The following is a 27,159-nucleotide window of genomic DNA, read 5'->3' as shown; positions in this document are numbered from 1 at the left end:
GAGGACCAAGGGAAAACCACGATCACGTGCCCCTTTGGTACGTATGCATACCGAAGAATGCCGTTTGGGTTGTGTAATGCACCAGGGACGTTCCAGCGGTGTATGATGAGTATTTTTTCGGATCTCAAGGAAGTATGCATTGAGATATTCATGGACGATTTTACCGTATACGGAAACTCATTCGATAATTGTTTGGCCAGCCTTGATCTAGTGCTGAAGAGATGCCAAGAGAAGCATTTAGTGTTGAATTTCGAAAAATGCCACTTCATGGTGACAGAAGGCATTGTCCTGGGTCACGTGGTTTCTGAGAGAGGAATACAAGTAGACAAAGCAAAGGTAGATGTGATATCAAAGCTACCATACCCCACGAACCAAAAAGAGGTTAGAGGCTTCCTAGGTCACGCAGGTTTTTATAGGAGGTTTATCAAGGATTTCGCAAAAATTGCGCAACCGCTCACTCATTTGTTGCACAACGAGGTGGAATTCGTCTTTGACGAAGGGTGCAAGAAGGCATTTCAGTTGCTCAAAGACAGACTCGTGTCAGCACCAATTATCAGGGCGCCGGACTGGAATCACCCTTTTGAGATAATGTGCGACGCGAGTGATTTCACTGTGGGAGCTGTTCTAGGATAGAAGATTGACGGAAAAAGTTATGTGATCTTCTATGCTTCTAAGACTCTGAATCAGGCTCAGAAGAATTATGACACCACGGAGAAGGAAATATTGGCTGTCGTATACTCGTTTGAAAAATTCCGACCCTACCTTCTTGGGTCGAGGGTTATAGTCTTCACGAGATCACACAGCAATAAAGTACTTACTTGGCTAAGAAAGAGTCTAAGCCGAGGTTAATCCGTTGGGTGTTGCTCTTGCAGGAGTTTGATTGGGAAGTGAGAGACAAAAGAGGAACGGAGAATAGAGTAGCCGATCACTTGAGCCGAATATATCAAGGGGAAACAGAAGAGGCCATACCCGATGCTTTCCCTGAAGAATATTTGTATTTTCTGGGAAAATTCCCTAGACCAATTAGTTGGGAAGCAGTTTTGGCTTTAACCGGTCTAGGAGAATCCGATAAAGGAAAGCGCACACTTAACCAACTACTTAGTCACGGGAGAGGTGCCAAGTTCAGACGAAGTTTCCCGGGCCCAGAAGATGAAAATTAAAAGCGAAGCCAAATATTACTTTTGGGAAGACCCTTACCTGTAGAAGATGTGTTCAGATCAAGTGATTAGGCGCTGCATTCCTGAATGGGAACAAAGAGATGTGCTAATTCATTGCCACACTTTGACATGTGGAGGTCACTTTGGACCAAGGAAGACAGCAAGGAAGGTTCTGGACAACGGTTTTTACTGGCCGACACTCAATAAAGATGCCTTTGAATTTTGTCAGTGTTGCGAGAGATGCCAACAAACAGGGGGAATTTCAAGGAGGGACGAGATGCCTCAGGTCCCGGTGATTGTGTGCGAAATTTTCGACGTATGGGGGATGGACTTCATGGGACCATTCCCATCATCCTGTGGGAACACTTATATATTGGTTACAGTAGACTATGTGTCTAAGTGGATAGAAGATAAGGCCACCACAACATGTGAATCGAAGGAGGTGGCAAAATTTCTGAAAGCTAATATTTTCAACAGATATGGAGTTCCTAGAGCCATCGTGTCAGATCAAGGAACACATTTCTGTAATCGCACCATCGAGGCTCTGATGAAGAAATATGGTGTTCACCATAGAGTGTCGACCCCGTACCACCCTCAGTCTAATGGCCAAGCGGAGATTTCTAATCGCGAGATCAAGGCGATATTGGAAAAGACAGTTAACCCGTCAAGGAAGGATTGGAGCAAGAGACTCGGTGATGCATTATGGGCCTACAGAACTGCTTTTAAGACGCCTATTGGGATGTCGCCTTACAGGCTTGTGTTTGGCAAGATGTGCCACTTACCCGTGGGTATCGAGCACAAGGCGTACTGGGCAGTAAAAGAGTTGAACATGAAGCCTTCGGCTTGTGAAGAAGAAACGAAATTACAGTTACAAAAACTGGAAGAGCTGAGGCTGGAGTCGTATGAGTCTGCCATGTGGTACAAGGAAAGGACGAAGTTATGGCATGACAAAAATCTCCGGGTCAAGGAACTCCATGTGGGACAGAGGGTGCTCCTATTCCAATCCCGGCTCAAGCTGATGCCAGGGAAGTTGAAGTCAAAGTGGATCGGTCCATATACCATCGTCGGCCTCCGCGCAAACGGAGCAGTGGAAATCTAGGGAAGTGCCTCTAACTCGGTCCCTTTTCTTGTTAATGGTCATAGAGTGAAAGTCTATAGGGATAATTCCGAGTTGTGTGTGGTGGACGAAGTTCCACTACACGCACTCTCTACTATCGCCTAGACAGACTAGGAGGTATTCTCGATGAATTCCTGGGTCAGGTAAATGGGTTGACATTTTTGAAAATATGTACTGAACCAGGGAATCTCGGGGATACTCAAAAGGAATGTGTAAATAGTTTAACTGCTTTTCAAACAAAGGAAAATCCAAAAAAATGTATATACAATTTAAATCTCCCAAAAATATTTTCGAAGCACCAGACTCCGAAGGGAACCGATGCCTTATATTCTAACCTTGACTTAGGAGTCTGGCGCCTTCAATTTTTATTTTTATATATGGTCATGGTCAGGGAAGTCTGCTAGGGAAGGAGAGCCTGGAGGAAGAAGTCAAGGAGAGCCTGGAGGAAGAGGTCAAGGAGGGATGGAGATAATTTGAATTTCAAAATTTGGCCGGTATTTATGGGAGTTGTACGGTTGCTTACATCACGCCTGCAACCGCACCATCTTTTCATCAGAAAAGGCAACCGTCGCTTCTCTCTCCAATAATCCAAATCGACGAAAAAAACTGCATTTCCTCTCCCTTCTCTCTACTTTCGTTCTCTCTCTAGAACACAAACCCTAACCAAATTCTACAAAGTTTCTTTTTAATTTCAGATCTACAGAAATGGATTCAGCCCAGGCCACCGGAAGTTCGCAGCCAACGGTGTATGGCGCAGCCCTGCTAGCAGAGTTGACGCAGGAATTGGGGAGCGTCGAGAAAGCAAAGGAAGTGTACGCACTGTTCTCCGCTAGCCTAATGACATCCGCGGCGGCCATACCATCACTGACAATTCCAGCGGATTCGGCGGCGCAACCAGCAGTTTCCAAGAAGAAGGGCCTCGAGACTCTGGATCTCAACATGCAGAAACCGCTTCACGGGAGGCGGATAAAGAAGAGGCGGTGCACGAACGGCCGAAGGATGGTGGGCAGACGAACGGCGGAACAGAGGTGGAAACCGAACGACAAGGTGACGATAACCCTAATTCTGAGGGTAAGAAAGATGCTGAGGGGGAAACCCCTGTTGTGGAAAGTACTGTTGAGGGGGAAACCCCTGTTGTGGTAGAAGTTGCTGAGGGGGAAACCCCTGTTCAAGAATCGATGGCCGAGGGGGAAACCCCTATGGAGACTGGGGATGAAACCCCTACGGATTTTAGGGGTGCAACCCCTGAACCCATAGAAGAGGGGACAACCCCAAGTGATGTCGGGGGGAAACCTCCGTTTATATTGAGGGGGCAACCCCGATGGTGGATGATGTGGGGGAAACCCCGGAAAAATTTGTGGAAGAAACAGATCTACATGTTACTGGAGTACCGGAGCCCGTTGAGGAAGGGCTGAATTTGATCGTGGACCTGGTAGATGACCAGGAAGAGGATGAACCCCAAGTGGACAAGAGGACAGAGAGGAGACGAGCCAGGAGGAGTCTGCTCGACGAAGTTGATGACTTAGTTCCAGATGCTGAGGAGGCAGAGGAACGTCGCCTGGTCAAGGAGAGAGCGAGAAAAGGAAAGGCAGCGGCGACCACGTCTACACGGTCAAGGAAAGCTCCCTCCGTCCAGGAGGTTGAGGAGACCCTTTCCCCAGTGACCGAAGATCCCTCTGCCGAGGAACAAGACAAGCCTACTCATGAGTCCGACTCTGAACTTGGGGAATCTGAAGAGGAATTTGTCCCGGGACGACCAGAGATTTGGCTGACTAAGGAACTGCTAGAGTCGATGAGGCAGTTCGACGATCAGAAACGGGCCACAGTGTACAAGGAACGATGCAGTGCAGGGAAAATGGCTAAGTCTGGGAAGCAGTACAGCTCCAAAGAACTTCGGATGATCGCATGCGATGAAGATTTCTGCGCATGTATCTATTCAATAGGGTTCGAGTGGTTGCTAAAGCACAGCCAGGAGAAAGTACCGGTGGACCTAGCACGGGAGTTTTTCTCCACATTCCGACTGAAGAACACCTCTGACCTTGATGCGGACTCCATAACTTTCAGGCTCTTTAATGAGGAACACGAGATGAGCATCCGGGAATGGTCCTTGAGGATGGGGCTGTTCACCAAGGCTAAGGATGATGAAGGAATATGGAACGAGAGGATGATCGGTGTGCCAAAGAATACGTCGGGATTCAGAGTACAAGCAGCATGGGAACTAATCACTCACTCCAAGGCAGGGGCATTCAAGTCAAGCTATTCCAAGGCTTCTCACATCGAGGACAGAATCCTCCGTTTTGCTCAGACGTTTATCAGCTACAACTTAATGGGAACTGCTAATTCAGCTCTTACAACTACCGACCTTTATTTCACTTGGTGCATGGCAAAGGGCGTTAAGGTACATCTGGGTTATTGGCTGGCTCAAGCATGTCATCAAATGACCAGCAACCCTGCTCGACATATGTATACCTGCCACCTCCTAGGCGCCTACCTCCAGCGGAACGTTGAAATGAAGATAGCCAAAGCCGCACCTTTAGTCGTAATGTGCGAGCCCCCTGAGGTTTTCAGTGTTGAATACTTTTTCAACAAGGGGTTGCTTCAAGCGCACGGAAAACAAACCTTCTTCTACACGGTAGGAGAAAAGGTGAAGGCGGAGACAGAGGAGGTTGCGGAGGCCATGCCGAGTGAAGAAGTTGAAGAGCTGCGGAAGGATGTTCAGGATGTGAGAAAAGAGATGCAGATGATGAGAAAGGAAATGGTGAAGGAACTTGGGGGGATTAGGAAAGAATTGAACGGAAGCCGGGAAGAGGTGAAGACCCTGCGGGGCAATATTGCAGATTTGGCGGTGAAGTCCGCCAAACAAAACGAGCGGATGACGGAGGCTGTGGAGCTCTCAATGAAGATGTTGAAGTGGTTGCAGCAGACACTCCCCTTGACCCAGTCGAAGGTAACTCTTGGGTCCAGCAGCGAGGTCAAGCATCCCGTCCAGAACAGTCCCTCCGTCCAGCGACCGCCGCAACCGCTCAAGCAGATGGTCTCCCCACCCGTTTCCAAGCAAGTGTCAATCCCAACAAAATCAAAGTCTCTGATGAAGAAGCCAGTATCCGACCAGCCAGAACAGGAAGAAGAAGAGCCGGAGCAGCCGGCGAAAAAAAAAGTGAAGATGACCCGACCCGGAATCCCACCCCAGTCTGGCTCTCGAGGGAGCCAGCCCCAAAAGTGAATCACTCCTAGGACCAAGTAACTTTTATATTCTGTTCTCAGTTAATTTTTTTCTTTGTTTTTGTTGTTTGTTTGTTATTTGCAATCTGTGTTAGTCTTCTCCTACTTAGCCCAATGCTTGGTCTAAGTGTGAGAAGTTTATGTTTTCTGTTTTGTTATGTCTTCTCCCACTTAGCCCGATGCTCGGTCTAAATGTGAGAAGTTTTTATTTTCATAACTTGTTGTTGTGTGTTGCATTGATCTCTCTGTTTCCCCCCTTCACGACGATGGCTTGGGGACAAGCTTGAGTGAAGTGGGAGGGGGAGAGGAGTCAATGAATGTAATTGTCAGCATGATAAGAGTCTTTAGGTCTAGTTTTTGTTTGTGTCGCATGAGCCAGTGAATATAATACGGCATGATCTCCTTAGTGAAAGTAATTGAAAATATGAGGTATTTCAACTTAGAAGCCTTTTTCCTTTAATAAGCCAAGTCAATCTGAATGAAGTAAGAACGATAGAAGGATGCCTTAGCTTACTTAGTTGTGAAGCCCCACTATAAGAGTGAGTTATAAGCCTTAAATAACTTTGAGCTAACACATATAAAGGGGCCGCCACTGAATGCTTAGGGAGAAGAGTCATGAAGGAGAAAAAAATAGGGGAATTGGGTTATGAAGGTATAAGCTGGACGAAGTCCAGGGTAAGGAGTTATAAGTTGGACGAAGTCCAGAGGAGAGAAGAGGAAAATGGAGGAATAAGCTGGACAAAGTCCAGAGAAAAAAAAATGAAAAAAAAAAAAGAAGAAGGAGGTATAAGCTGGACGAAGTCCAGGGGGAAGGTGTCTAAGGGCAAGAACAATAATAACCTGACCCAGGAAAAGAGGAGGAAACTCTCATAACCCGACGCTTCAGTGGTATGGCAATAACTTAAGAGAGAATCGGTCCTAACATCCCTGGTGAGGAATGAGTGATCGAGTGAATCCAACAATTGGGTAAGTAAGAGGCTATCTTGACGAACTGATAGATTGGCTAGGTAGAGGAAGGAAAATGGCCTATTTGAAGGAGTGCAGCCTGTTGGATTGACCTTAATCTTGTGGGGACGGTTGCCCAAAAGTTGAAGCTAGCTCATGCATATGTGTTTATGTGTTTATGTGTTTTTCTTTAGGTGTCTTTGTTTCAAGTTGTATCTAGGTCTAGGAGTCTGTCTAGAGTCTAAAGAGTCGGTCAGGGGATAACCTTGCTTGAAATTCGCCTTTTTTTTTTCTTGTCTTTATACTTGAGGACAAGTATGGTTTAAGTGTGAGCAGTTTGATAAGGCTAATTTCATGCATCGGTTAAGTGGTGAAAAACGCTATATTTTGCTGGGTCTAACATAGTTTTTAAGCCAGGTGTGTGACAGAATCGCTAGATCCAGGAGAAGCCGGAGAAAATGGACTAGACGAAGGAAATGAAGGAAAGTGAGCAGGTGAAGGGAAAGGAATGGCTAGAAGAAGGGAGTCAATAGCTGAGGGCAACAAAGACTATCTATACCTCGCTGGGCCCCACTTCAACGCCTATAAATACGGAGCATGCAGCACACGCCAAACATCATCAATTTCGCTCTTAGCTCACACACAACACACACACTTGGGAAATGGGAGTTCTGGGGTAGTTTAGGTTTTTAAGGGTCTCATCTTCAGAAAAAGTCCGTCGTAACACCGTCCGCGTGAGGGCGAAGAAACAATTTACTTTCATTCTGTTTTTGCACTTTATTTCGTTCGAACTTCGCGTTTTAGAAGTCGATTTGGTTGTTGCTGTTACGTATTATCTATGCATTCATTTAGTTTCTGTCATGATGGTGTTATTCTCGTGTTGATCTACGTTGATTCTGTTTTGTTGAAGTTTTTATTTCGGCAGTTGCATGATAATCTCTGTTTTGGTCAATTTTGTGCTTGATCTGGGGAATTTAGTTGTGGATCTGTGGTGTTGTTGTTGATCGGAGGTTGTTTGGTGATTTTGTAGTTATGGTATGTTTTTGGCCGGAGTTTGTGTCGGATGCTTGGATCCGGAGTAGATTTAGCATTCGAGGTTAGATCTGAACAGGGGATTCAAGTTGTGCATGGAATTTTGAGTTTTCAACTTCCTTTCTGTTTTACTTCGTCTAGTAGCCGTAGATCTGTTTAGTTCTTAATTGTTCTTCGTTAAATTGCTAAAATCCAGTCTGCTCTATTTTCCGATTACGCTTCGTACCTGTTTCTTCTGAGTTTTGTGCAATTTGAATTGGAGAAGATGATGTCGCTGTTAGTTGGTACTTTAGTTAGTTGTTTTACCAGCTTTTCGTCCGTACTCTGCTTTTTCAGCCATGGTCCCCACCGTCAGTTTATTTCTCAAGTCTAGGTAATTTAGAATAGTTTCTTAGATCTAGTGATTGTTTCGATTTCAATTTACATGCATGATTTCTGTTTTGCCTAGATCTAGCTGTTAGCGTAGCAGATTTCAATTCCAAGTTTAGTCTAATTTCCTCAACCCAAAAATGTGTGGCAGCAGCCAACCCAAAAATAATTTCCAAATCCTTGAGCATGTTCATTATGCATCCATCTTTGTGGGATCGATCCCTACTTCCCTGTGCTAATTTTTAGTATAAGTGGTTGAGGGTTTTTGAAGAAGTATTTTGTGTGTCCGACGACCGAGATTTTCAAACGACCAGTGAGCTCCTAGACCCTGTGATCTAGTGGATTTGCTGGACCTAGGAAACTTGTTATTCTTTTCTGTGCACACAGTCTAAAGAGATCAGGTCTTCACACTACTTTGACTTATCAAATGGTGCGGGTTTTTCGCAACCCAATAATCCTGATATATTGGGTAGTGGTGATTAACATCTAGCGGTGTTAGGATTGCTATTATGTTGAAACGTGCGCGAGGTGAGTCTCGTTTGATAATGTCCTCAAGAGGAGCTCAAACAAGATTTTATTATTCAGAAAACTGGTCAGTTGGAGTTTTATTACTCTATGAATAATAAATAAGTGTTTCTTGCTAAGTCTACTCTTAGAATTAATAAGATGTTAATTAATTAAGTCCATAGCAGACATTAATTAATTAATGGACATTTATATCTTAAGCGTGGGAAATAAATAATAAACAAAGTGGAAACCCGAATTACTTGTAATTTCAGATTTGGATGATGAGAGTTCAATATTACTTCTATAGTGGATGCTCGTAATATTCCAATATAAGCTTGTATTAAATTGTGGGTTCAATTTAATTAGTAAAAAACTAATTGGGGGAGCCCATATCCAAAACCTTCCATAGATCCATGTCTGGGCCCAAAAAAAACTTAATATAAATAGGAGAATAAAGGAGATAGAATAGACACATTATTATTTTCTTAAAATTTTCGTCCACTCCATTGCAGAGAAGGGGACAATTTTTTCTCTCCACCTCTCCTCCGTGCAATCGATTTTTCTGTCTCTTTTATTTAAGTCCTAGTATTTTGATAAGATCAGCCCACCCTGATATCGAGATACAGTTCGGGAACCAGAGAGTAGATCCGTGGTCTAATATTGAAGATCATCGTGGAGAAGGCGCGAGCAATCGACGATTCTTTGGAGAATCAAAATCGGTAACCCTAAACCATAGAATTCATGTTTTATGATTTATTTTCTTTGAGCATGAATTATTTGCGTTATAGCATTCAATTATCTGTTTAACATGTGAATTGATTAATCGCATAATCGGTCAAATAGATCCTTATCTGATTTATTTGTTTTGTATAAGTCTTCCGCTGTGCAAGGAGCACCAAACCCCAACAGTTACATGATTTACGGTGGTGTGGCTGGAATATTTGCGATGGCTGATCGGAGGGAGTAGAGAAGCTGTGAAATTTTACAGTGAAGGAGGGATTATGCGTCGAGAGAGAGAGAGAGAAGAAGGATGAATTTTTGATCTATTTTCTAATTCTTAATTCTGTTTTTTTTCTTTTCTCCCTATTTTCCTAAACAAGACACGTTCTTTTTCCACTAGGAGTCACCAACACCTATTATTTATCCTTTTCTCATTCTTATTTCTTATTTTCTAATTTTTTTTTCTAACATAAAGCTAATAAAAGCATATATATACATATTTTAAGCCACTAATTAACCATCTAATCTCTAATTCTAAACTTATAAGATTTGGGGTATTAGACTTTACCATTTTTTTAATACTCTCTCTGTCTCATAAAAATATGTGCACTTTCCATTTTCGTCCGTCCCACAAAAATATGTGCACTTTCCATTTCCGTCCGTCCCACAAAAATATGTGCATTCCATTTTTGGAATTTTATATCAATTTAATAATGTATGTCTCACTATTCACTAACACTACTTTAACTATCATTCTCCTCCTCTCTCTTACTTTATCATACCATTCTTCTCCTTCTCTCTTACTTTACCAATTTTCTCTTAATTCTCGTTTCATAACCATTCCACCTATTTTTATGGGACGGAGGGAGTATAATCGATAGACTGTACCAGTTACCAATCAAACATGCTAGATATTTTCAAGATTAGAGCATTCCATACACAACCGCAAACGCAGCATGTGGTAGGGTGTCGATGGCTAGGTATTAGGTGGTGGGCGTTGGCCCGATGAGAGGAGGGGTGGCCGCGAACAATGTGTTGTATTAAATTTACTATAGTAGTAGTTTTACCGATAAAGTTGGGGGGGAAATTTACCCGTTCAATTATAGTAACATTGTTTCAATTTAAATTTGTGATTTTTCGGACACAACAGTTGGGTAGTTTGGTATTCTAAAAACATAAATAGCCACGTAGAGACATATATGTAAGTGCCTAAATTAGAAGACATGTCTCTATTCTCTCCGTGCCTTCGCAGTTCATCGCACTAAAATGCACCATGTGGTACGTGCTTAAGTGACCCAAAAAATGTGAAATTGATGTCAAACCAAAATAGTGGTGTTACGACTTCTAGCAAATGACAATAGGCACACGATTCTCGATTTAATTACTTTGTCAGCCCCCTCAACTTTGTACTTATTATAATTGTGTTTGGAATGCTCTTGGATATGCGTGAAAAAAAGATAGAATCAACTTATTGGATTTTATTGCCAGAGTATATCTTCTTCATTATTCTTTGGAAATAAAAAATAAGTATGTCGTTTGTATATTTGTATTACTCTTGGTGGAAATCTACTTATGTTTATCTTTATTTCACGGGGTTCCCTTCTTTTTCTTCTTGTGTTTATTTTATAAAATTATAGGTTTATTTTCAATCTTCCTTTCATCTTTTTACAATTACTCTGTAATTTACTGTACTACTTGTTGCGTTTACTACGGAAGCATATTTTTTCTAAATAATGGCAGTTGAAAAAGTAAAGGAAACTAGAGAATAATGGTAGCATAGAAAGTCCAACGATTTGTTTAATAAATTAAGATATAAAAAATTACCTTGGTAAGAGTTAGTAACTTAGATCTTTATTCAAACTATCAACCATTCCATGAATAGACCATCAACCATTCCATGAATAGAACCAGAACCCATAATTTCAAATTTTCGATATTATGTAAAATCGGAACTAATTTCCGGACCTTTTGGTATAGACATTTAAAACAACAACAAATTTATCTTTTCATGCATAGAAACTCATCCACGTTACAATATATGCAAACAAAAAACTTGGCAGCATTCTATAAGCAACAACTTGTCATATTCATTGGCTATCCCGAGAAGATTTGAAAAATAACAAAACTTAAAATTTTATAATCGGCAGTAAATAAATAGTAAGGACAAATGAAAATGAGTAAGCGTACTTGGAATTTGACTATATTTTCGATTAGTTATCTGTCGGTTAAAGTCGGTAATCGCAGATAATATGCTCTCTTCGTCCTAAAAAAATACACTAGTTTTACCATTTTGGACAGTTCACCAAAATTAGAGGACAATCATGTTTACTTGTATAGGCACATAGCATGTGGTAGACCCTTGATCTATCGTTGTAGAGCACAGACGTTTGTAATGAGAAGAATGAGATAAACCCTAGTTGGAGCTCTAGAGGGCGATTTTCGTCAGAACCGGTAATGAGAATAAGTTCAATACTTACTTTATTTCCCAATAATTTTGAAAACTAAGCAATCTCCTTTAAATAGTATATTTACAATATCTTCTAAATAAAATAAGAAATTTACTGAAAAAATGTAATCCCCAAGATAATTAAAAAGATATATTCTTCAGGAACATAATCTTTAAACATATAGGCCTACTGATGTGACGTTTAGGTCGAGATTGATTCGTGGGTTGTGGCTCTTCGTAGGAGTCCTGATGGATTGGGCTCGATGGAGTGGTTGGGCCGTTCGACATGTCCTAGGGCAACGAGAGGTCTCTCAGTATGACATTTGAAATCATACAAAATTCATTTACTTGCTCAAAACTACATGGGACATGCTATTAAATATGTAGTATATATTTTACTTTTCATATGCAAGCTTAAAGTCTTAATCGTGCTTGTCTTTTTCAATAAAAAGTATTTATTTTAATCATATTTATAGAGTTATTAAGTTCTAGCTAATCAATTTATCCGAATCTTATTTATCCAAGTTAGTTAGATCCAAGGCTACTCTTACCAATAATACATAAGAGTACTATTAAATTACACAAATGTGAATACTACGTTATTCAAATTCGTGGTATACCATGTTTATTGAGCATGAAGAAAATTGGAATGTGAATACCACTTGTCCAGCATGATCTTACAACTTCTAAATTAGACATTGGAATGGTCCATCTGTTTTATTGATCATGAAGAAAAGTTACTAACATAAAATCGGCAAAATGTCTTTTTCTTGACGCAACAACAGCAATAATCAATTAATTGCACTTGCCACAAAGCTAAATAAAATTTGTGAAAGCGATCTAAATATATTGAATCATGCAATACATCGTTGGAAGCTGCTAGATGGAGTATATATCGTTGGAAGCTGCTAGATGTTCTTGAACGGCAATGTAGGAAACTTGTTGATTTTGACTTTTCAATTGTATTGGCCTTTGTTAATTCAACTATACTAATCGTTGGTGTGTTAGTGAGAGGTTATAGTGATCGACCCTTTTCAAGTCTACACTTAAGGGTGCGATTTGTAGCTTTCCATGACTTTTATTAAGTTTCCATATATTTGACTTGCTTTTATTAAATTTTCACATATTTGACTTTTTCGATTATTTTATATGTTGTTTGGTAGAAATCTTATTATACTTGAAAATGCTATTACACATTGAGTTGATAAATTTAGCCTTGCTTTTTCATCAGAAAATAAATTGGGAGGAATGAAGTACTTTTGTCTCAATTTAATATTCCATATAAATAATAAAAATAAAAAAATTGCCTCATCAAATCAAATGAATGCCACAAAATGGATACAAATTCATTAAATTCAATATGCGAATTTGCAAAACTATAAATAAAATTAGAACAAATTGAAGAAAATTAACATGAAAAAAGGGGAAATTTGGAATGAAAAATCCCTGAATCAAGCCTGCGAATCTCCCTTCTTCCCATCCCCTTCTCTCTCTGTTATCAGCTTCGCCGCCTCCTCATCCGCCGCCGCCGCCGTCTTCTGCGCCTCCTTCGCCTTCAACGCCTGCAATTTGGAGTGATTGTCGTACGCGACGCCTAAAAACGCCAATCCATATCCGATCAGATTCACCGGCGACGGTGTCATTAATCACCGACCACAAGAAGGCGATTATGAGCCAATCCTTGACCACTCCGGATACCTCGAATTATTGCCGCCAACGAGTGTCGAATGGGATGCCGTTGTGTTTGTAGAGATCGGAAATTAGAAGGATTAACTTGGGAATAAAAAACCACAACATGAAGTCGGAGTATCGGAGAAAACATAATACCTCAAACTTTCTGGTATAAGGAATTGCTGGAACCGCTGAAATTTTTAACAAATTCGGTGAGATCCAAGAATTTAGAGCATGCCCAACGCTACGGGATGGGCCGCAAATCGCGAGTCCCGGCCCGGGCCATGCATTAGACTGCGGCGAGTCACGGCCTGGAACGGTCTCTGGGCCGCTCCCGGGTCCGGCCCGGTACAGGGTTAGTCGTGCCCGTGATGCAGATCGCGAGTCTCGGCCCGACGTTGGATGTCTTCGGGCCGGGCCACAAGTCTCCTATTTTTTTTTTCTGTTGGAATTTAAATCCTTGAAGAAATAGAAGAAGAAATGGAGAGGGAGAAGAGGGAGATGGAGAGAAGCGTTACCTTTTAATGTTGGGAATTGGGAGTATAAATTATGATTATAATTTTATATTGGGAAGTGGGAAGTGGGAAGTGGAGTATAATTATAATTTTATATTAGGAATTGGGGAGTAGTAAAATTAAAATTAAAATTTATAATTTATAGTTTATAATTTTATCGGATCAATTTTTTTTAATTTCTAGATTATAATTTATAATTTTTGAATTAAAAATGATATTTTGGTATTATAATTGCTCAACATTTTTAATTTTTACAAGTAAAACAGGTTATAATCGTGAATAGTGTAATTTAATAGTTGTGGCCCGAGTTGGGGCCTGCAGGATTAGAGGAGTTGTGGTCTGAGACTCAAATTTAGGGGAATGATGACGTGGAGGGGACTTGGGGCCTGGATTTGGGATGGGGTTGGGGATGCTCTTAGTGTCGGGTTCTGAAATAAAATCGTCCGCTACCAAATGGGGGAGAAGGTGAGATGTTGACCAGGTTGGTGGGCTTTTATGAGGTATTATGAGTTTGTAAGGGCTAACAAACATACCCTAATCCTATAAATAAGTATAAGCATTGGTAAAAGACAACATATTAGAGCATCAGCAACGCGTCTCGTTGCCATCCCTATCTCGTCCCGTAGAGACGAGACGACGACGAGATGGCATTGCAACCTCCATCTCGTCCCGTGTCTCGCGCGGAAGGGCATCACGACGAGACAGCTCGCCACGCGCCAGCACCACGTGGCGCGCGCTGGCGCTAGGCGTGACGCCCACTCGCCGACCCGAGAGTGGGCGCCGTAATTATGACGTCATAATTTGATTTTTTTTTTTAAAAAAATGATTTTTCAAAAAAAAAATTAAAAACTGTAATATGATCGTTCAACGGTCGAATTTTTTATTTTTTAAATTTTTAAATTTTTTTTTATTCTATAAATGCTCTTCATTCTCCATTTTATAGACAAACACACATCTATTTTTTTAGATTTTTAAATTGTAATTTTATTTTATTTAATGATATGTGTTTTTATTAATTGAATTTGTTGGAAATAAAAAAAAATGAAATTGAATGAATAGATAATGGATGAGATGATTAAGAGATAGAGGGATACAGGTGTTGTCTCTTAGTTAAGAGATGAGCTGAAAAGTACAGTAGAACCCATAAATAGTTAAGCGATGAGATGATTAAAGGATGAATAAGAGATAGCGTTGTGGATGGCCTTCGTATTTTTCAATGCAGTAAAAAATAAGTGACTGACTATAAACAAATTTCATAAAAGAGTTAGTTCAAGATTTTTTTTCCCCTTTAACTTTGGATCCAAATATGAGTACTATTTTAATGTAAAATTATGGTAAGAATTGGATTTACAATTAATTAATTGTATAATAACGTGAGACATCTAAACAGTACTGGGCTTTATATTTTTATAGGCCCGTAAGATTACTGCCAACGCCTGTCAGAAGTCAAATTTTTAATTCTGCTTGAATTTGTTATGAATTGGAGTAATTTTAAGAAAAAAAAGGGTATATTGGGCTGTAAAAGCAAAAGTTTTAATCTCAAAGATGACTCTCCTTTTTTATTTGTCCAAGCCAAAATGACTCATTACTTAAAATGGAAACACATTTATCTCTACTTTATTCTTTTTCTCTTATTTTACTATCTCTTCTTAACACACAAAATATAACTGCATAAAATCTCGTACCGCCCAAGGAAGGGGTCATATTCCTTAGGACGGAGGGAGTATAATTCTAATAAAAGGCCCACTTGTAAGACAACCTACTTATAATTAAGATTAGAGAATAAGCAGACGGTGAGTTTTTTTTAGAAAATGGGCGGTGGGAGTTTTTGTAAGATAATAAGCTCCCCTGCATCAGAAATCAGAAGTGAAGAATGACGACGGGGCAAGGATTTGAACGCCGTGGGGTCGAAAGTTGATGAAGGGTAACTTTTTACCAATGTCGATGGAGTCGGCAGTGGGATCGGCCGACCCCACGTGACCCCACCTCCACCCGCCTCTGCTTAGAGGAGCCGGAACTCAGGCCTTGGTTGTTTTATGATAGATTATATAGTTCTTATACTATTTTTTAGACTAAAAAAAGACAGTGGACTTATATGAAATTTTAGAAAACCACAGCACCTCATAGAAAAACCTGAAATAGTAACACCCCAAAGATAGATGCCAGAAGCCGAGCCCTAAATAGCAATGATGCGAACGCAAAAAATTTGCGCCCAAAAATTACAACGAGGTATGTGAGAAATCGCGCAGTTTTTATATGTTCTTTACCCTAATTCCACGACATTCATATTTCAGTCACACTAACGATTTTTCATCACTACTTCAAGATCAAGTTGAAAAATCCTAACTGTGCGCCGTGGAGTCACTGCTTCGGAACGTTTATTTGCGCAAGGAGTTGCCATTGTTGCTCGGGTATGTGTTTACCGCATGCGTGGACGTACTTCATTCCCTGGTTCGGGTTTATGAGCGAATTTGCATAATACTGGAAAGAAATTTGGGGTTTTATCATCCTGATCATGCGCATCTTCAATTTTTAGATCCAAGCTGTCAAATGCAATGTAATTGTATCAGTAAAAGTTGTTAGTGTTAAATTCGTCAATATCGCTTTAGATCTAGGAATTAGTGGACGAAAATGAAATGGATTGGCATTTGCAACTATCACCTTTTCCCTTCTTATTTTGAAAGCTTTTCAACATTAAGCAAACATGAGAAACAAGTTTATGTATAAACAAGCAGCTAAAACTGTTTATTGATCTGACTCTGATAAAAGTAGTGCCCTTTATGATTGGATATAATTAAACATACAAGTTTAAAATGCTACTCATATAATGAACTGTAGCGGTGTCCAAGTTCTGTTGATACAATTTTTATATGCTGCACTGTCTTTTAATATTCCCTTGAAACTTATATTTGAGGGTAAATTTCTAGTCCATGAGCAAGCGTACGGAAAGAGGCCTCTGTTAGTTTTTTTGTAAGTACATTTTTCTTAGAAGGCTCTTGTGCTTATTCACTGGTTTTTTTAATGTGTCTTGTTGCATCTCATTTTTCCACGGATTGCTTCCTGGTGGATAACCAAGCATAGTGCCAAAATCTCAAGTGAGTCTTGTTTGTTAGCTAGACGGTTCTTAAAAAGCTATTTCAGGCCATTTTAATTATAATAGATATCATGTCCAAGAAAACCCCTGATATTATACATGTTTTCCATACATGTTTTCCAGGACTATTTATTCCACGGTCTAAAGAAGTCTGAATAAGGTGAATGATCAGTTCATGACAATATCGTCTCATTTCATGACACATGCTTTGTTTATGATAGATGTCAAGCGCATGGACAAATATGAGCCTTGCAATCATACATAGGGATGTAGAATGGGAGTGGGAGAAGTCAGAGTGGAGTTTTTGCTATATTTATATAATTGGAAGTACTTGCTCACTATCTGAAGAGCTTTTGATCTGGCAAAAAAATTAGAGGATGAGGAGATCATATTTTAATTCAAATATATAATTGCTTTGGAGTATCTTGGAGCATATGAGCAGCGGAGCTTGTGGAGCACCGCTCACCTCAAGGATTGCTCTCTTGGTTTGCTTCATTAGTTTTGTTCTTCTTTGATATATTCCCTCCTTGTCAAATCATTCAAATGGTGATGGAAGGCATATAGGGTTACCTAAGCTGGCATTGTTGACTGCCCTAAAAAAATTGCCCCATTCATTAGTGTTTTCTATCTGCAGAAGAATTTTTCTTTGACTTCACCTGCAAAGATCAAGAATGAGTGGCCGTTTCTCCCGAACTATCTATGTTGGAAACCTTCCTGCTGATATCAGGGAATCAGAAGTAGAAGATTTATTTTACAAGGTCTGTCATTTTATTGTGATTCTTTTCTAATTTTTCTTTTGACTAAATTTGACTATGCATTATTCTGGTAGCTAACTCACCTTGTAATACCTTATGACCTTGAGTTGGTTTACTTAATCGTTGTTGCAGGAGGAAGTCAGCATCTAGTTTGTTCCTGATGTTGTATTCTTTTTGTTAGAGATGCATGTCAATTCTAATGTTAAACAGAGGGTTAGTTGCATACTTGCACAACAGTTACGAACATGAATCCGGATTTTAATTGCTTAGTGAACATCTGTTTTTTCAATATCATTCAACTTTCGTAGTAAGTTTTTAGCTGCAACATTCAAAATTGACATTTATAAATTTTTGTGAGTAAAAGCCATTATTTGATATTTTTGGAATTCTTACTATGAATTTATATCATACATTCTTTTGTGACATTAATCATTTTTCTTTTTTAGCCTTCGACCTTGAAAGTATGATATCCCTCCACCCCTTCTAAAATGCTGAAAATATAGGTGATAGTAATGGACAATATCTAGCATTTTTATCAATAAAAATGGACAGTAAAATGTTGCAATTAGAAACTTGTACATGTTCATGAGTCATGACTGAAATTCTCAAGATTGAAAGTTCATGTTGCATTTGAAATTTGAAGCATAAATAGTTAACACTGAAAAACCTTTATTTACTGTCTCTCTTGGTATTTTCTGTGTTTGTTTCAAACTTGTCCGAGTGCATTAGAAATCAACCTCATTTGTTCACTCTTCTTTCCTTGTAGTATGGCCGTATCTTGGATATTGAACTGAAGATTCCACCTCGTCCTCCTTGCTATTGTTTTGTGGAGGTATTGTTCTTCCATACACTGGGTTTTGCTGTGTGCAAGATACATTGTTTTGAAAATATCTGGGTTATTTCAATGCAAATTTGTATGTCACTTTCTGATTATCCCTGGAAACTTCGCTATTATATAACTGATTTCTGATTTTGTTCATGTAGTTTGAGAATGCTCGGGATGCGGAAGATGCAATGAGGGGCAGAGATGGCTATAACTTTGACGGCTGTCGTTTGAGGGTGAGAGAATTTTATAATACTTGAATATCTTCCCTTTTCCTTTAATTTGTAAAGTTTATTGTGTCTTCTCCATTTCATTCTCATTAATTTACTTCTGAAATCTGAGTTCAGGTTGAACTTGCTCATGGTGGTAGAGGACCATCATCCTCCAGTGATCGTGGTGGTTATAGTGAAAGGGGTGGTGGTGGGGGAGGCGGAAGTGGCAGCAGTGGTGGCAGGTTTGGTATGTCCCGCCATTCTGATTATCGAGGTATGCTGATTCTTTTTGTATCATCATATGCCTCTATGGTTGAATGCTTTTTCAGGGGCCTCTTGCCTAGTACTCCCTCCGTTCCACAGTAATAGAGGCATTTCATTTTCTGCACTCATTATAAATATTTTTTTAAAATGAGTGCGCAAAATGAAGTGCCTCTATTACTATGGAACGGAGGGAGTATGATTTCTCTTTATCTGGTTCCTCTTGCACTAGTGATTGTCCGTGGGCTTCCTTCTTCCGCTTCTTGGCAAGATTTAAAGGTTAGATAAGAAGAATGTTTTCTATTAGAAAATGGTGTGTGTTTGGCTAGACTTGTTTGCTGATCCTTGCACGAAATGGTTCAGGATCATATGCGGAAAGCTGGTGATGTGTGTTTTGCTGAAGTTTCTCGTGATAGTGAAGGTACTACTACATTTACTGACAGCAGAGATATCACGTTCATGTTTGTCTGCCACTTTGTTATAATCTTAACAATTAAATTTTTCCATCCCCATTAACGATTACTTATGGTTTTGAATGAGTCACCTGAAATGGATGCTAAGCTTTATTTTCTGCCTGCAGGAACATATGGCCTAGTTGATTATACAAATTATGATGACATGAAATATGCTGTAAGTTTATCTTGACTAGTCAGATTATACTAGTAATGACCCCAACCTTTCAATTCCTTCAAACGGCTTCAAAATCTTTCTGTTTGATCAGATGCGTAAGCTTGATGATAGTGAGTTCAGAAATCCTTGGACCAGAACTTATATCCGGGTATCTCCTACATTTCTTCTACTCGTTGCTTTATCTCTTACATTTCTTCTACTCTTTGCTGTATCTATCTCCTACATATTTTGGTTGGGTTTGTCTATAATCAATGAATCATGAAAATTGTGTATCAGCACATGCTGTTCATTCGTTCTAGTATCTTTTTGTTAGCTCAAAGTTGGTCCTTGATGAGCAAAATATAAGAGGTGCTATTTGGTCAAGGATGTTTTGTTGATCATTTTCTAAATTCAAGAATATTGAAAGCACATGTGTATATGAATGTATCCTTACATTTTTTTGGTTTGTCTGCTGTGAACTTAATAAAGGTAAAGGAATATAAGGGCAGCCCATCCAGAAGCCGAAGTGGGAGTCGCAGCAGAAGTAGAAGCCGAAGCAGAAGCCCGATGAGGAGAAGAAGGTAAGCACAAATCTCTTAGTTAGAAGCAGACCCAGCACATTCCTCTGGCTGAAATCAGTGCAGCGCACACGCTCCCCACATTCATATCTGATTCCAGAGACTGAAAAATAGTCCTTTATGCAGCAGGTTACCGGAGCGATCGACTTCAAGATCACCCCCAGTGTCGCCTGTTAAACCATCCCGGTATGTTGATAGATGTGTCTGAAAGATGTACATTGTTCTGCTGCTTAACTCTCTGAATGTCTTGATTCATTTTGTTGGGCTTTTCCGGCATAATTTTGCAGTTCCATATCGAGCTCTCGATCAAGATCAAGGTCCAAATCGAGGTCTGCATCTCCACTCCCTGTAATACTCTGCTCCATATGAAAGGGAAATGTCCATATTGCAGTTTCTTCTCTTGCACCTTTTGAAATGGAAAAAAGTACTAATATTGATTTTGTTTTTATTGCAGTTGAGGTCCGGCAGTTCCTGATTTTATCGGTGCAATGTAAACACAAACGCAGAACTTTCGTGGCATATGATTTGTGCCCGGACTATGTGGCTTTATACTGGAACTTCTTTCTTCATTGAATATTATTATAACTTGAAGTTGGGGATGTTTGTTGTTATCGTTTTAGAGATCTGGTTGATTCACAAATTGGTTTTCGCTAGAAAAGATTTGTTTGGTTATGGTTTGTGCTGCTAGATGGACAATTAGTTAGACATTATCCGCATTCAGGATTTGTATCTAACATGTCTGTCGAGCTGAAACATTTTACATGCCTGCAGTGTTTAAGTGGTTTCTACACCTTGAACATTAGTACTAAGAAAATAGTATCCTGGTCCGTCTTCTGAATAAATGGCAAAAGGAAATATGCAAAAACAGAAAAGAAGTTGAAAAAAAAAATCAGTCGCAACGTTCTGCTGCTAGGTCTTGCAATGGGTCTATGGGCTGCCCCCTTAGCTGTGATTGCTAAGGGGCAGCGCCATACACCCATTGGTCGGAGTGGCTCTTCTTAGTTCGTCTGTGGGCTTACTGTTACCTACAACATGGTTGGACCGTAAAAGTAGTTTTACTTCCCCGTCTTTGTAGCTTCTCCAAACGACAAAACTCATCATGGTACAGCCTCTTTTCCATCAATAACTTATCATAAATGCTTTACATGATGGGTGCTCTAAGCAACGCATGAATATTCGGTTGCCACGATAGCAAAGTGACCCCAAATTCGAGCTTGATGATATAACTATGAGCCTATGTGAAATATTATGGATCAATTTGTGAATATACATAGACTAAGATACGGGTATATAAATGTGTATTGGTTAGGAATAATAGGTGCTTTCTTCGTTGAACAAGTACATGGGGCGAGTGACTCATGGGCCGACATAAGGGAAAATTCGGGTAGCACTTTTGTTGTCCCCTTCTTTGTACTATTATGCTTGGTGTATTATAGTAGAACTTCTTTATTTACTATGTGGAAGGCCATATGATAGCACAATGTTGGCTTTGAAAGTTTAATAGTTAATACTACTATTATTTGGTTCCCATAAATCAAAGTTTATTACTATAAAATTAATTTCCAATTTATTAGTTTGGAACTTATTGAGAATATAATTTCCCTTGCAAAGATTTTGACAAGAGGGCGTTTTGTCAAGAAACCTAAATTATAGGGGTTCAACGGCATATGATACGAATATTTGGAGTGCGGTGCAAATATGTTCTTTATATATACATACGTGATTCACAAAGAATGTTTCTCAACCCTAAAGAAGCCGCAGCAGCAGCATCTCCATCTGCAAAACCCTAATCTTCGATAATCACATCGTCTAGGAAAAGATGTCGGTGGGAGAGCTCGCTTGCACCTATGCTGCTTTGGTCCTCCACGACGATGGAATCCCCATCACGGTAACAATTTTTTATTTAATTGATTTATATTGACGTATTTTCCATTTTTCACCGCAATTTCATATGTTTTTATTTTTCGAGTTGTTTTTGTATTTGATTTATACGTATTCCTTTTCAAGGCGGAGAAAATTTCGACCCTGCTGAAGGCTGCGAATTTGTCTGTTGAGTCGTACTGGCCCAGTCTCTTCGCTAAGCTTTGCGAGAAGAGGAATGTTGAAGATCTCATCATGAACGTTGGCGCTGGTGGTGGCGGTGGCGCCGTCGCAGTCGCTGCTCCAACTGCTGGTGGCGCCGCTGCCGCAGCTGCCCCTGCCGCTGAGGAGAAAAAGAAGGTATGAATTGATCTGTTGTTCAAATTTGTTTTCTATATAGCTTAATTGATGCTTGATTGGGATCGTGGAAGTGTAAATAGAACCATGTAGTGTGAACGAACTCTAATAAGTAGGTATTGGATAAAAATTGGGATATCCAGAATCAGATTAAACTCTAGAATTGTTACTACTATGAAATTCCAATGTCGAACACTGAAGAGGATCTGGATTTTGTGAAATTGTTTGTGGATTGAAGAACTTGTGAAGACGTGTTAGAGTTATACTAGTATTAAATCCTGTTTTTTAATATGGATTTGAATCGATTCATGATCTAGTTCTTAATTAAGTTGTGAAGTTTAGAAGTTTATTCTACTTTGTATTCTCCTTTATTTTAAACCTAAATGTCTTTTTTTGGTAGATATTTTTATGAAGCCAAATACAAATACTGATTCATTGTCATTTGATTTTTTCAGGAGGAGGAAAAGGAGGAGAGTGACGACGACATGGGCTTTGGCTTGTTTGATTAAGTTCAGTTATAGTTTGAATGATGATTTTGTGTTGAACTTGTTTTAGATTAGTTTATATGGTATTTTGATGCAGTGTTACTGCATATGGTACTTTGAATTTTGAGGTAACCAAGAGATTCATTCATCTTATGTGAGTTCAGTTTTCGTTCAAGTTCTATTGCATTTCATCGTATAATTATTGTTACAATTATTATGAAAATCATCTTTCTGAATTCTACCAAAATTGATTTTTATACTTGCGTCATATTTTACTCTACCTAATGTTTTGTTACATGAATTTGGCTTGTGTATTACATTCAACTGGTATGATTACTTCCTATCCATCCTCTATTTGAACAATTTTCAACCTGATTCCGAGGTCTAAGCTCCAGTTGTGTATAGAATCTGTATGTATGTCCTTTACCTTAAAAAAATTATACCAAAAGTAAATTTCAAGCATATGGTGGCCGTACAAAGTTGAAGTGGGGCGAATGGTTTTTTGGCTGGGTTGGCATAGTAGATAAGATTTGATTAGGATAAAAATTACAGTACGTTTCTTTATGTAAAAATGCATAAATTAGGAACAAACAAAGTTAATAACACTAGGAGTAATTGATTAGGTGTTATGCCTTACTCCTCATAGAAAACGCTCTCAATAGTTCCAAATCCGCAGGAAAAAATGGCTCTAAGCAGTGTTTGATGGTCTGCACCCTTTCGAGTCAATTGTTTGCCGTTAATTGCTAAACAAAGAGCATAAAGAGCATAAATTAACTCCAGAGGAAAATGATCTTTTCACTATATTAAAGTATCTATAAACGTAATATTGATCTTTTCTGAAAGCATCATCTGCTGCCTCAATGTACCAACAACAGTGCTTATCAAACACAACCAACATCCTGACCTAAATTCCTCATCAGCGGCATGGTCGTCCTCCCATATTTCCCAGCTTTCTCGCGACACCAAATATGAGCGTCTTCGTCAGGAGTCCCCTGTCGAGGCTGCAGGCAACTGTGATTGCACCTCCGATTATCAGAAGCTTCGGTATCTTCATGCCCTTCGCCTTGCCATCAGCTGAGTCCACTAATTGTGTCTGTGCCGGCACTTCCTCGTCTTCCAGCGTTTTCAGGTAGTCGGGGTCGAGCTTTGTGTTAATCTGAGCCATGAAAGCGTGGCGAGAGAGGGGCGCTCCTGATGCTCTGTGTTTCTGGTAAGCTCTGAAACCACGGTGAATGTTCTTCACCAGCCCCCACATCCCTTGCCGCACGCCAAATTTCGCTATCTCCCACGGGATGCCCATGTCTTCATGATGGAAGAGTATCACCTCGCACGCGGACAGCTGTCCATCTCCTTTCCTTGATTCCACTGTTGCAACGATAGAGAAGGAAATTTAGAAGGGGCACAAAACCTAACTTATGGTCACAAGATTCAGCAACACTGAGAGACGTGTAATTAGCCCGACCTCTGCATCACAATCAATTGCAACATATTTTGTTTCTCAACATTCAAAAGAACATCAACTTTATATGATTTCCACCAGACAAAAACTATACATGCTGCCAACCAAGCTCCAAAGGTCGCTGAATATTAGAATATCGGGTACTTGCAATAGCTAAGGAGTCATAAATTCTGTACCTGCTTGAATGAACCAACTTGAGTATAGAACATCAACGCGCCTTGGTTTGTCTTTCCTTGGAAGGGATGAGGGAACTCCCTGGATCAGAAATAAAAAACAAGGGTCACTCAAATATATATCAACTAAGCTAACATATCGTAGAAACTTCACCAACAGATCTGCATAAATTTACGACAACTACGATTGGGAGATACTGTGGCATTGTCAGACACAACGTTTTATAATCCAACTAAATTTTCTGGAAGATCGTTTATATTATGTTCAATGAGGCACAAAATCTCATTTTGGTATATAAACAACTTCTACAGAGCATAAATAGAATCTACATGGAAAGTAAACAACTACTAAAATCGTAATCTTAATTAAATTCACTCTGCTGAGCCTCAAAGTATATTAGGCAACAATAATCTAGCAGAACAAATAAAATACGTCACTAGCTCTACCTTAGTCACGCAGTAATATGATCTTCCCGATTCCCATATTCTCCGTCCTATTATGTATTCTCTGTCACTGCAGAAGAAAGGGAACTGCAAGAGAATGGTCAGACTTCAATGGTGCAGAAGAAGTGAATAAAAAACCCACAACATCTCAATGAGGAAAAAAGGAAAAGGTTATTCCCAACCTTGCGAATCCAGTGAACCACCATAATCCCTGTGGTCGGGCATTCTTCTAGAATAGAGGCATGTGTGAGCATATTATCCCATTTTAATCGGAAATCATCATCCCAGAAAAAGTCTCTCACTAATTCTGGAGTTGCATTTTCATAAACAGTTCTGCTACAATATTGAGGAGGGCCACTCTTCAACAAAAAATACCGGTTAGTAATACATACCAAATCTCATATTGTACTTACGAAGATAACAAGCGAAGGATCACCGCAGTACCTGAGGATCTCTCTGCCATGCTTGGTAGCTCATATCATGTGCTGAACACTCCATCATATGCTTCCAAGGGGGTCCTCCATCTTTCCTCTCAACAAGATGGCATAAATGTTCCAAATCCTCGTTTGTAATAAGTGGGTGGTCTTCTTTGCCCATATCGGATTGACTAAAGATGCAATATTACATTTCATAAGAAACATGGCCAATAGACTTTCATCATAGTACTAAGTAAGTTTATTACCGCCATAGAATTTCCAACTTCTAACACACACACAGTTTGAAAACATATGAGCAAATACATTACTAGCAGCAAGACAAAAACAGTACTCTCATTCTTTTTATATCAATGAAAAACCTCCACCATAACAGACTAACAGCATAGCTATCTAGAATTGTTCTTGCAATCACTCAAAATGATACTGAGATTTCCTATTAAAATGAATGAATCTAAGATTGAAGTGTATTCATGATTCAAATAAAATCAGACTAAGATGAAACAACAATACAAATATTCAAAGAATTAAACCTAGAAAGAAATTATATGAAGCACAAAATCAACCTGCAAACAGCAGTGTCAATCATTGGTGTTATCGCCATTTGCTCCTTATCCAAGCTACAACTTGCAGTCCCATCCTTACAAGAATCCAAACTCTGAGCTGAAACCAACCCTCTAAAAAGAGCAGAAGGCGACGGCGGCGACGAAAAATCAAATTTACAATTCCCCAAAGCCAAAGTCGCCCACCTAGGTTTCCAAACCCACCCCACAATTATACCCAGAAAAAATGCAAACCAAACCGGCCCCAAATACTGAATTATTCCAATTACCATCGCCCAGCTCACCGGCATCCCCAAAAACTCCACCACCGCCATAACTATTTATTATTAAAACCTATAATTAACAAATAGAAGACGGCTGGAAACCTCAAGATTAGATTTTTTTTTTTTTTTATTTGAGGAATCAAAAAGGGTTTGCAAGGAGTAACGCAAATGGATAAGAATAAAGAAAGAATTAAAGGTGGGAAGGGGAGATTGTTTGTTGATGAAGTCGTTGAGTAAAATATTGAAGTTTTTGTTTTTAATTTTTATAAATATGTTTGTTGGTAAAACTAAAAGGTAAAGAAGAAAGAGAAAAGAAAAGGGATTATCGGATTGCACCGCCAACAAAACAACCAGTGGTGTTGGATTGATGACGGCGAGAAGATGCCAGCTGTCAGCTGTGTGTTGACTGCTCTCCTGTTTTGGATTTTTAGCATTGATTGTGGAGACGCCACCTATTTTTTCTGCCTGCTAAAATACGCTGCGCCTGGTTTCCGTGGTGCTGCTGCACCTATAATATGATAAAATTATTAAATTTATGGATAAACACTGCCCTCTAATTTTCTACACCACTATAATTCATTTTATCTATCAAATTTTAATATCAAAGAAAATATTATGACTAAATAGGACAGAAGGTTACAATCTCTATCAACCAAATATTGTCCGTGTTTGATTCGGTGGAGATATTAAAAATGTGAAGAAAACATAATTTCAAAGTTAGTGAAGCGTAAATTTAATATAAGTTAGTGAAGCGTAAATTTAATATTTTAATAATAGAATGTGAATGTAATGAATTAAGGTAAAATAAAATATATTTTCTTCGTTTAGAAGAAATAGAATAATTTATGTATAGCATGAATTTTAATGTAGAGAAGGAAAAAAAGTAAGTGAGAAGTAGTGTTAGTGGAATGATGTGTAAGGTTATTATTTGTTAAAAACTTTACATAAATAAATGTGCTCTATTTTTTGTGGACAACCAAAAGTAATAATTGTGCTCTATTTTTTTTGGACAAAGAGAGAGTATTTACTAAAAATAAAAATAAAAAACAAAATGGACAAACTTTATTTGATAAACGAAATTAAACATG

The 27,159-nt window shown here is 39.3% G+C and overlaps 4 protein-coding genes across 15 annotated transcripts; 3 read left to right on the top strand and 1 right to left on the bottom strand.

Annotated features, from left to right (window-relative positions):
• The first annotated feature begins 1,704 nt into the window (after nt 1–1,704).
• Nucleotides 1,705–2,746, top strand: LOC125206376. The gene is made up of 3 exons (XM_048105639.1): nt 1,705–2,075; nt 2,348–2,417; nt 2,666–2,746. The coding sequence occupies exons 1-3, from the start codon at nt 1,705–1,707 to the stop codon at nt 2,744–2,746; spliced, it is 522 nt and encodes a 173-aa protein (XP_047961596.1).
• A 13,045-nt stretch (nt 2,747–15,791) lies between these two features.
• Nucleotides 15,792–20,795, top strand: LOC125205518 (serine/arginine-rich splicing factor SR34A-like). 12 transcript variants are annotated; one of them, XM_048104513.1, is made up of 16 exons: nt 15,792–15,930; nt 16,028–16,112; nt 16,783–16,796; nt 16,919–16,955; nt 17,430–17,553; nt 18,317–18,382; nt 18,535–18,609; nt 18,721–18,859; nt 19,079–19,125; nt 19,210–19,267; nt 19,427–19,476; nt 19,568–19,624; nt 19,945–20,036; nt 20,160–20,219; nt 20,321–20,381; nt 20,488–20,795. In XM_048104513.1, exons 5-16 carry the CDS (start codon nt 17,467–17,469, stop codon nt 20,506–20,508), a joined length of 813 nt encoding a protein of 270 aa, XP_047960470.1. In that variant the 5' UTR covers nt 15,792–15,930; nt 16,028–16,112; nt 16,783–16,796; nt 16,919–16,955; nt 17,430–17,466; the 3' UTR covers nt 20,509–20,795. The 12 variants fall into 12 exon arrangements, with proteins under 12 accessions (XP_047960470.1, XP_047960467.1, XP_047960468.1 ...); XM_048104510.1 differs by having other exon boundaries at nt 16,629–16,796; XM_048104511.1 differs by adding an exon at nt 17,017–17,280 and having other exon boundaries at nt 16,028–16,796.
• Nucleotides 20,796–21,760: 965 nt separating this feature from the next.
• On the top strand, nt 21,761–22,910 carry LOC125205520 (60S acidic ribosomal protein P1-like). The gene is made up of 3 exons (XM_048104520.1): nt 21,761–21,921; nt 22,041–22,253; nt 22,706–22,910. The coding sequence occupies exons 1-3, from the start codon at nt 21,853–21,855 to the stop codon at nt 22,757–22,759; spliced, it is 336 nt and encodes a 111-aa protein (XP_047960477.1). The 5' UTR covers nt 21,761–21,852; the 3' UTR covers nt 22,760–22,910.
• Nucleotides 22,911–23,505: 595 nt separating this feature from the next.
• On the bottom strand, nt 23,506–26,321 carry LOC125205517. The gene is made up of 6 exons (XM_048104506.1): nt 25,812–26,321; nt 25,256–25,418; nt 24,994–25,170; nt 24,815–24,898; nt 24,371–24,449; nt 23,506–24,100 (listed from the first exon to the last, which is right to left on the bottom strand). Exons 1-6 carry the CDS (start codon nt 26,120–26,122, stop codon nt 23,652–23,654), a joined length of 1,263 nt encoding a protein of 420 aa, XP_047960463.1. The 5' UTR covers nt 26,123–26,321; the 3' UTR covers nt 23,506–23,651.
• Between the last annotated feature and the right edge of the window lie 838 nt (nt 26,322–27,159).

This window comes from Salvia hispanica, chromosome 2 (assembly GCF_023119035.1).
Source record: "Salvia hispanica cultivar TCC Black 2014 chromosome 2, UniMelb_Shisp_WGS_1.0, whole genome shotgun sequence".
Lineage (NCBI taxonomy): Eukaryota > Viridiplantae > Streptophyta > Magnoliopsida > Lamiales > Lamiaceae > Salvia > Salvia hispanica.
This window is presented reverse-complemented; position numbering and strand designations above follow the sequence as displayed.

Bases quoted from the DNA above. Each gene is read 5' to 3' on its own strand.
- LOC125206376 (XM_048105639.1), top strand. From the start codon at position 1,705: ATGAAGAAATATGGTGTTCACCATAGAGTGTCGACCCCGTACCACCCT. The intron at 2,076-2,347 runs GTACAAGGAAAG...TGGTGGACGAAG, and splicing joins TCGTATGAGTCTGCCATGTG to TTCCACTACACGCACTCTCT. The intron at 2,418-2,665 runs GTAAATGGGTTG...GGTCATGGTCAG, and splicing joins TCGATGAATTCCTGGGTCAG to GGAAGTCTGCTAGGGAAGGA.
- LOC125205518 (XM_048104515.1), top strand. From the start codon at position 17,467: ATGAGTGGCCGTTTCTCCCGAACTATCTATGTTGGAAACCTTCCTGCT. The intron at 17,554-18,316 runs GTCTGTCATTTT...CTTTCCTTGTAG, and splicing joins TAGAAGATTTATTTTACAAG to TATGGCCGTATCTTGGATAT. The intron at 19,625-19,944 runs GTATCTCCTACA...AACTTAATAAAG, and splicing joins GGACCAGAACTTATATCCGG to GTAAAGGAATATAAGGGCAG.
- LOC125205520 (XM_048104520.1), top strand. From the start codon at position 21,853: ATGTCGGTGGGAGAGCTCGCTTGCACCTATGCTGCTTTGGTCCTCCAC. The intron at 21,922-22,040 runs GTAACAATTTTT...TTCCTTTTCAAG, and splicing joins ACGATGGAATCCCCATCACG to GCGGAGAAAATTTCGACCCT. The intron at 22,254-22,705 runs GTATGAATTGAT...TGATTTTTTCAG, and splicing joins CCGCTGAGGAGAAAAAGAAG to GAGGAGGAAAAGGAGGAGAG.
- LOC125205517 (XM_048104506.1), bottom strand. From the start codon at position 26,122: ATGGCGGTGGTGGAGTTTTTGGGGATGCCGGTGAGCTGGGCGATGGTA. The intron at 25,419-25,811 runs GTTGATTTTGTG...TTGCATCTTTAG, and splicing joins ATTGACACTGCTGTTTGCAG to TCAATCCGATATGGGCAAAG. The intron at 24,450-24,814 runs GTAGAGCTAGTG...TTTCTGATCCAG, and splicing joins CATATTACTGCGTGACTAAG to GGAGTTCCCTCATCCCTTCC.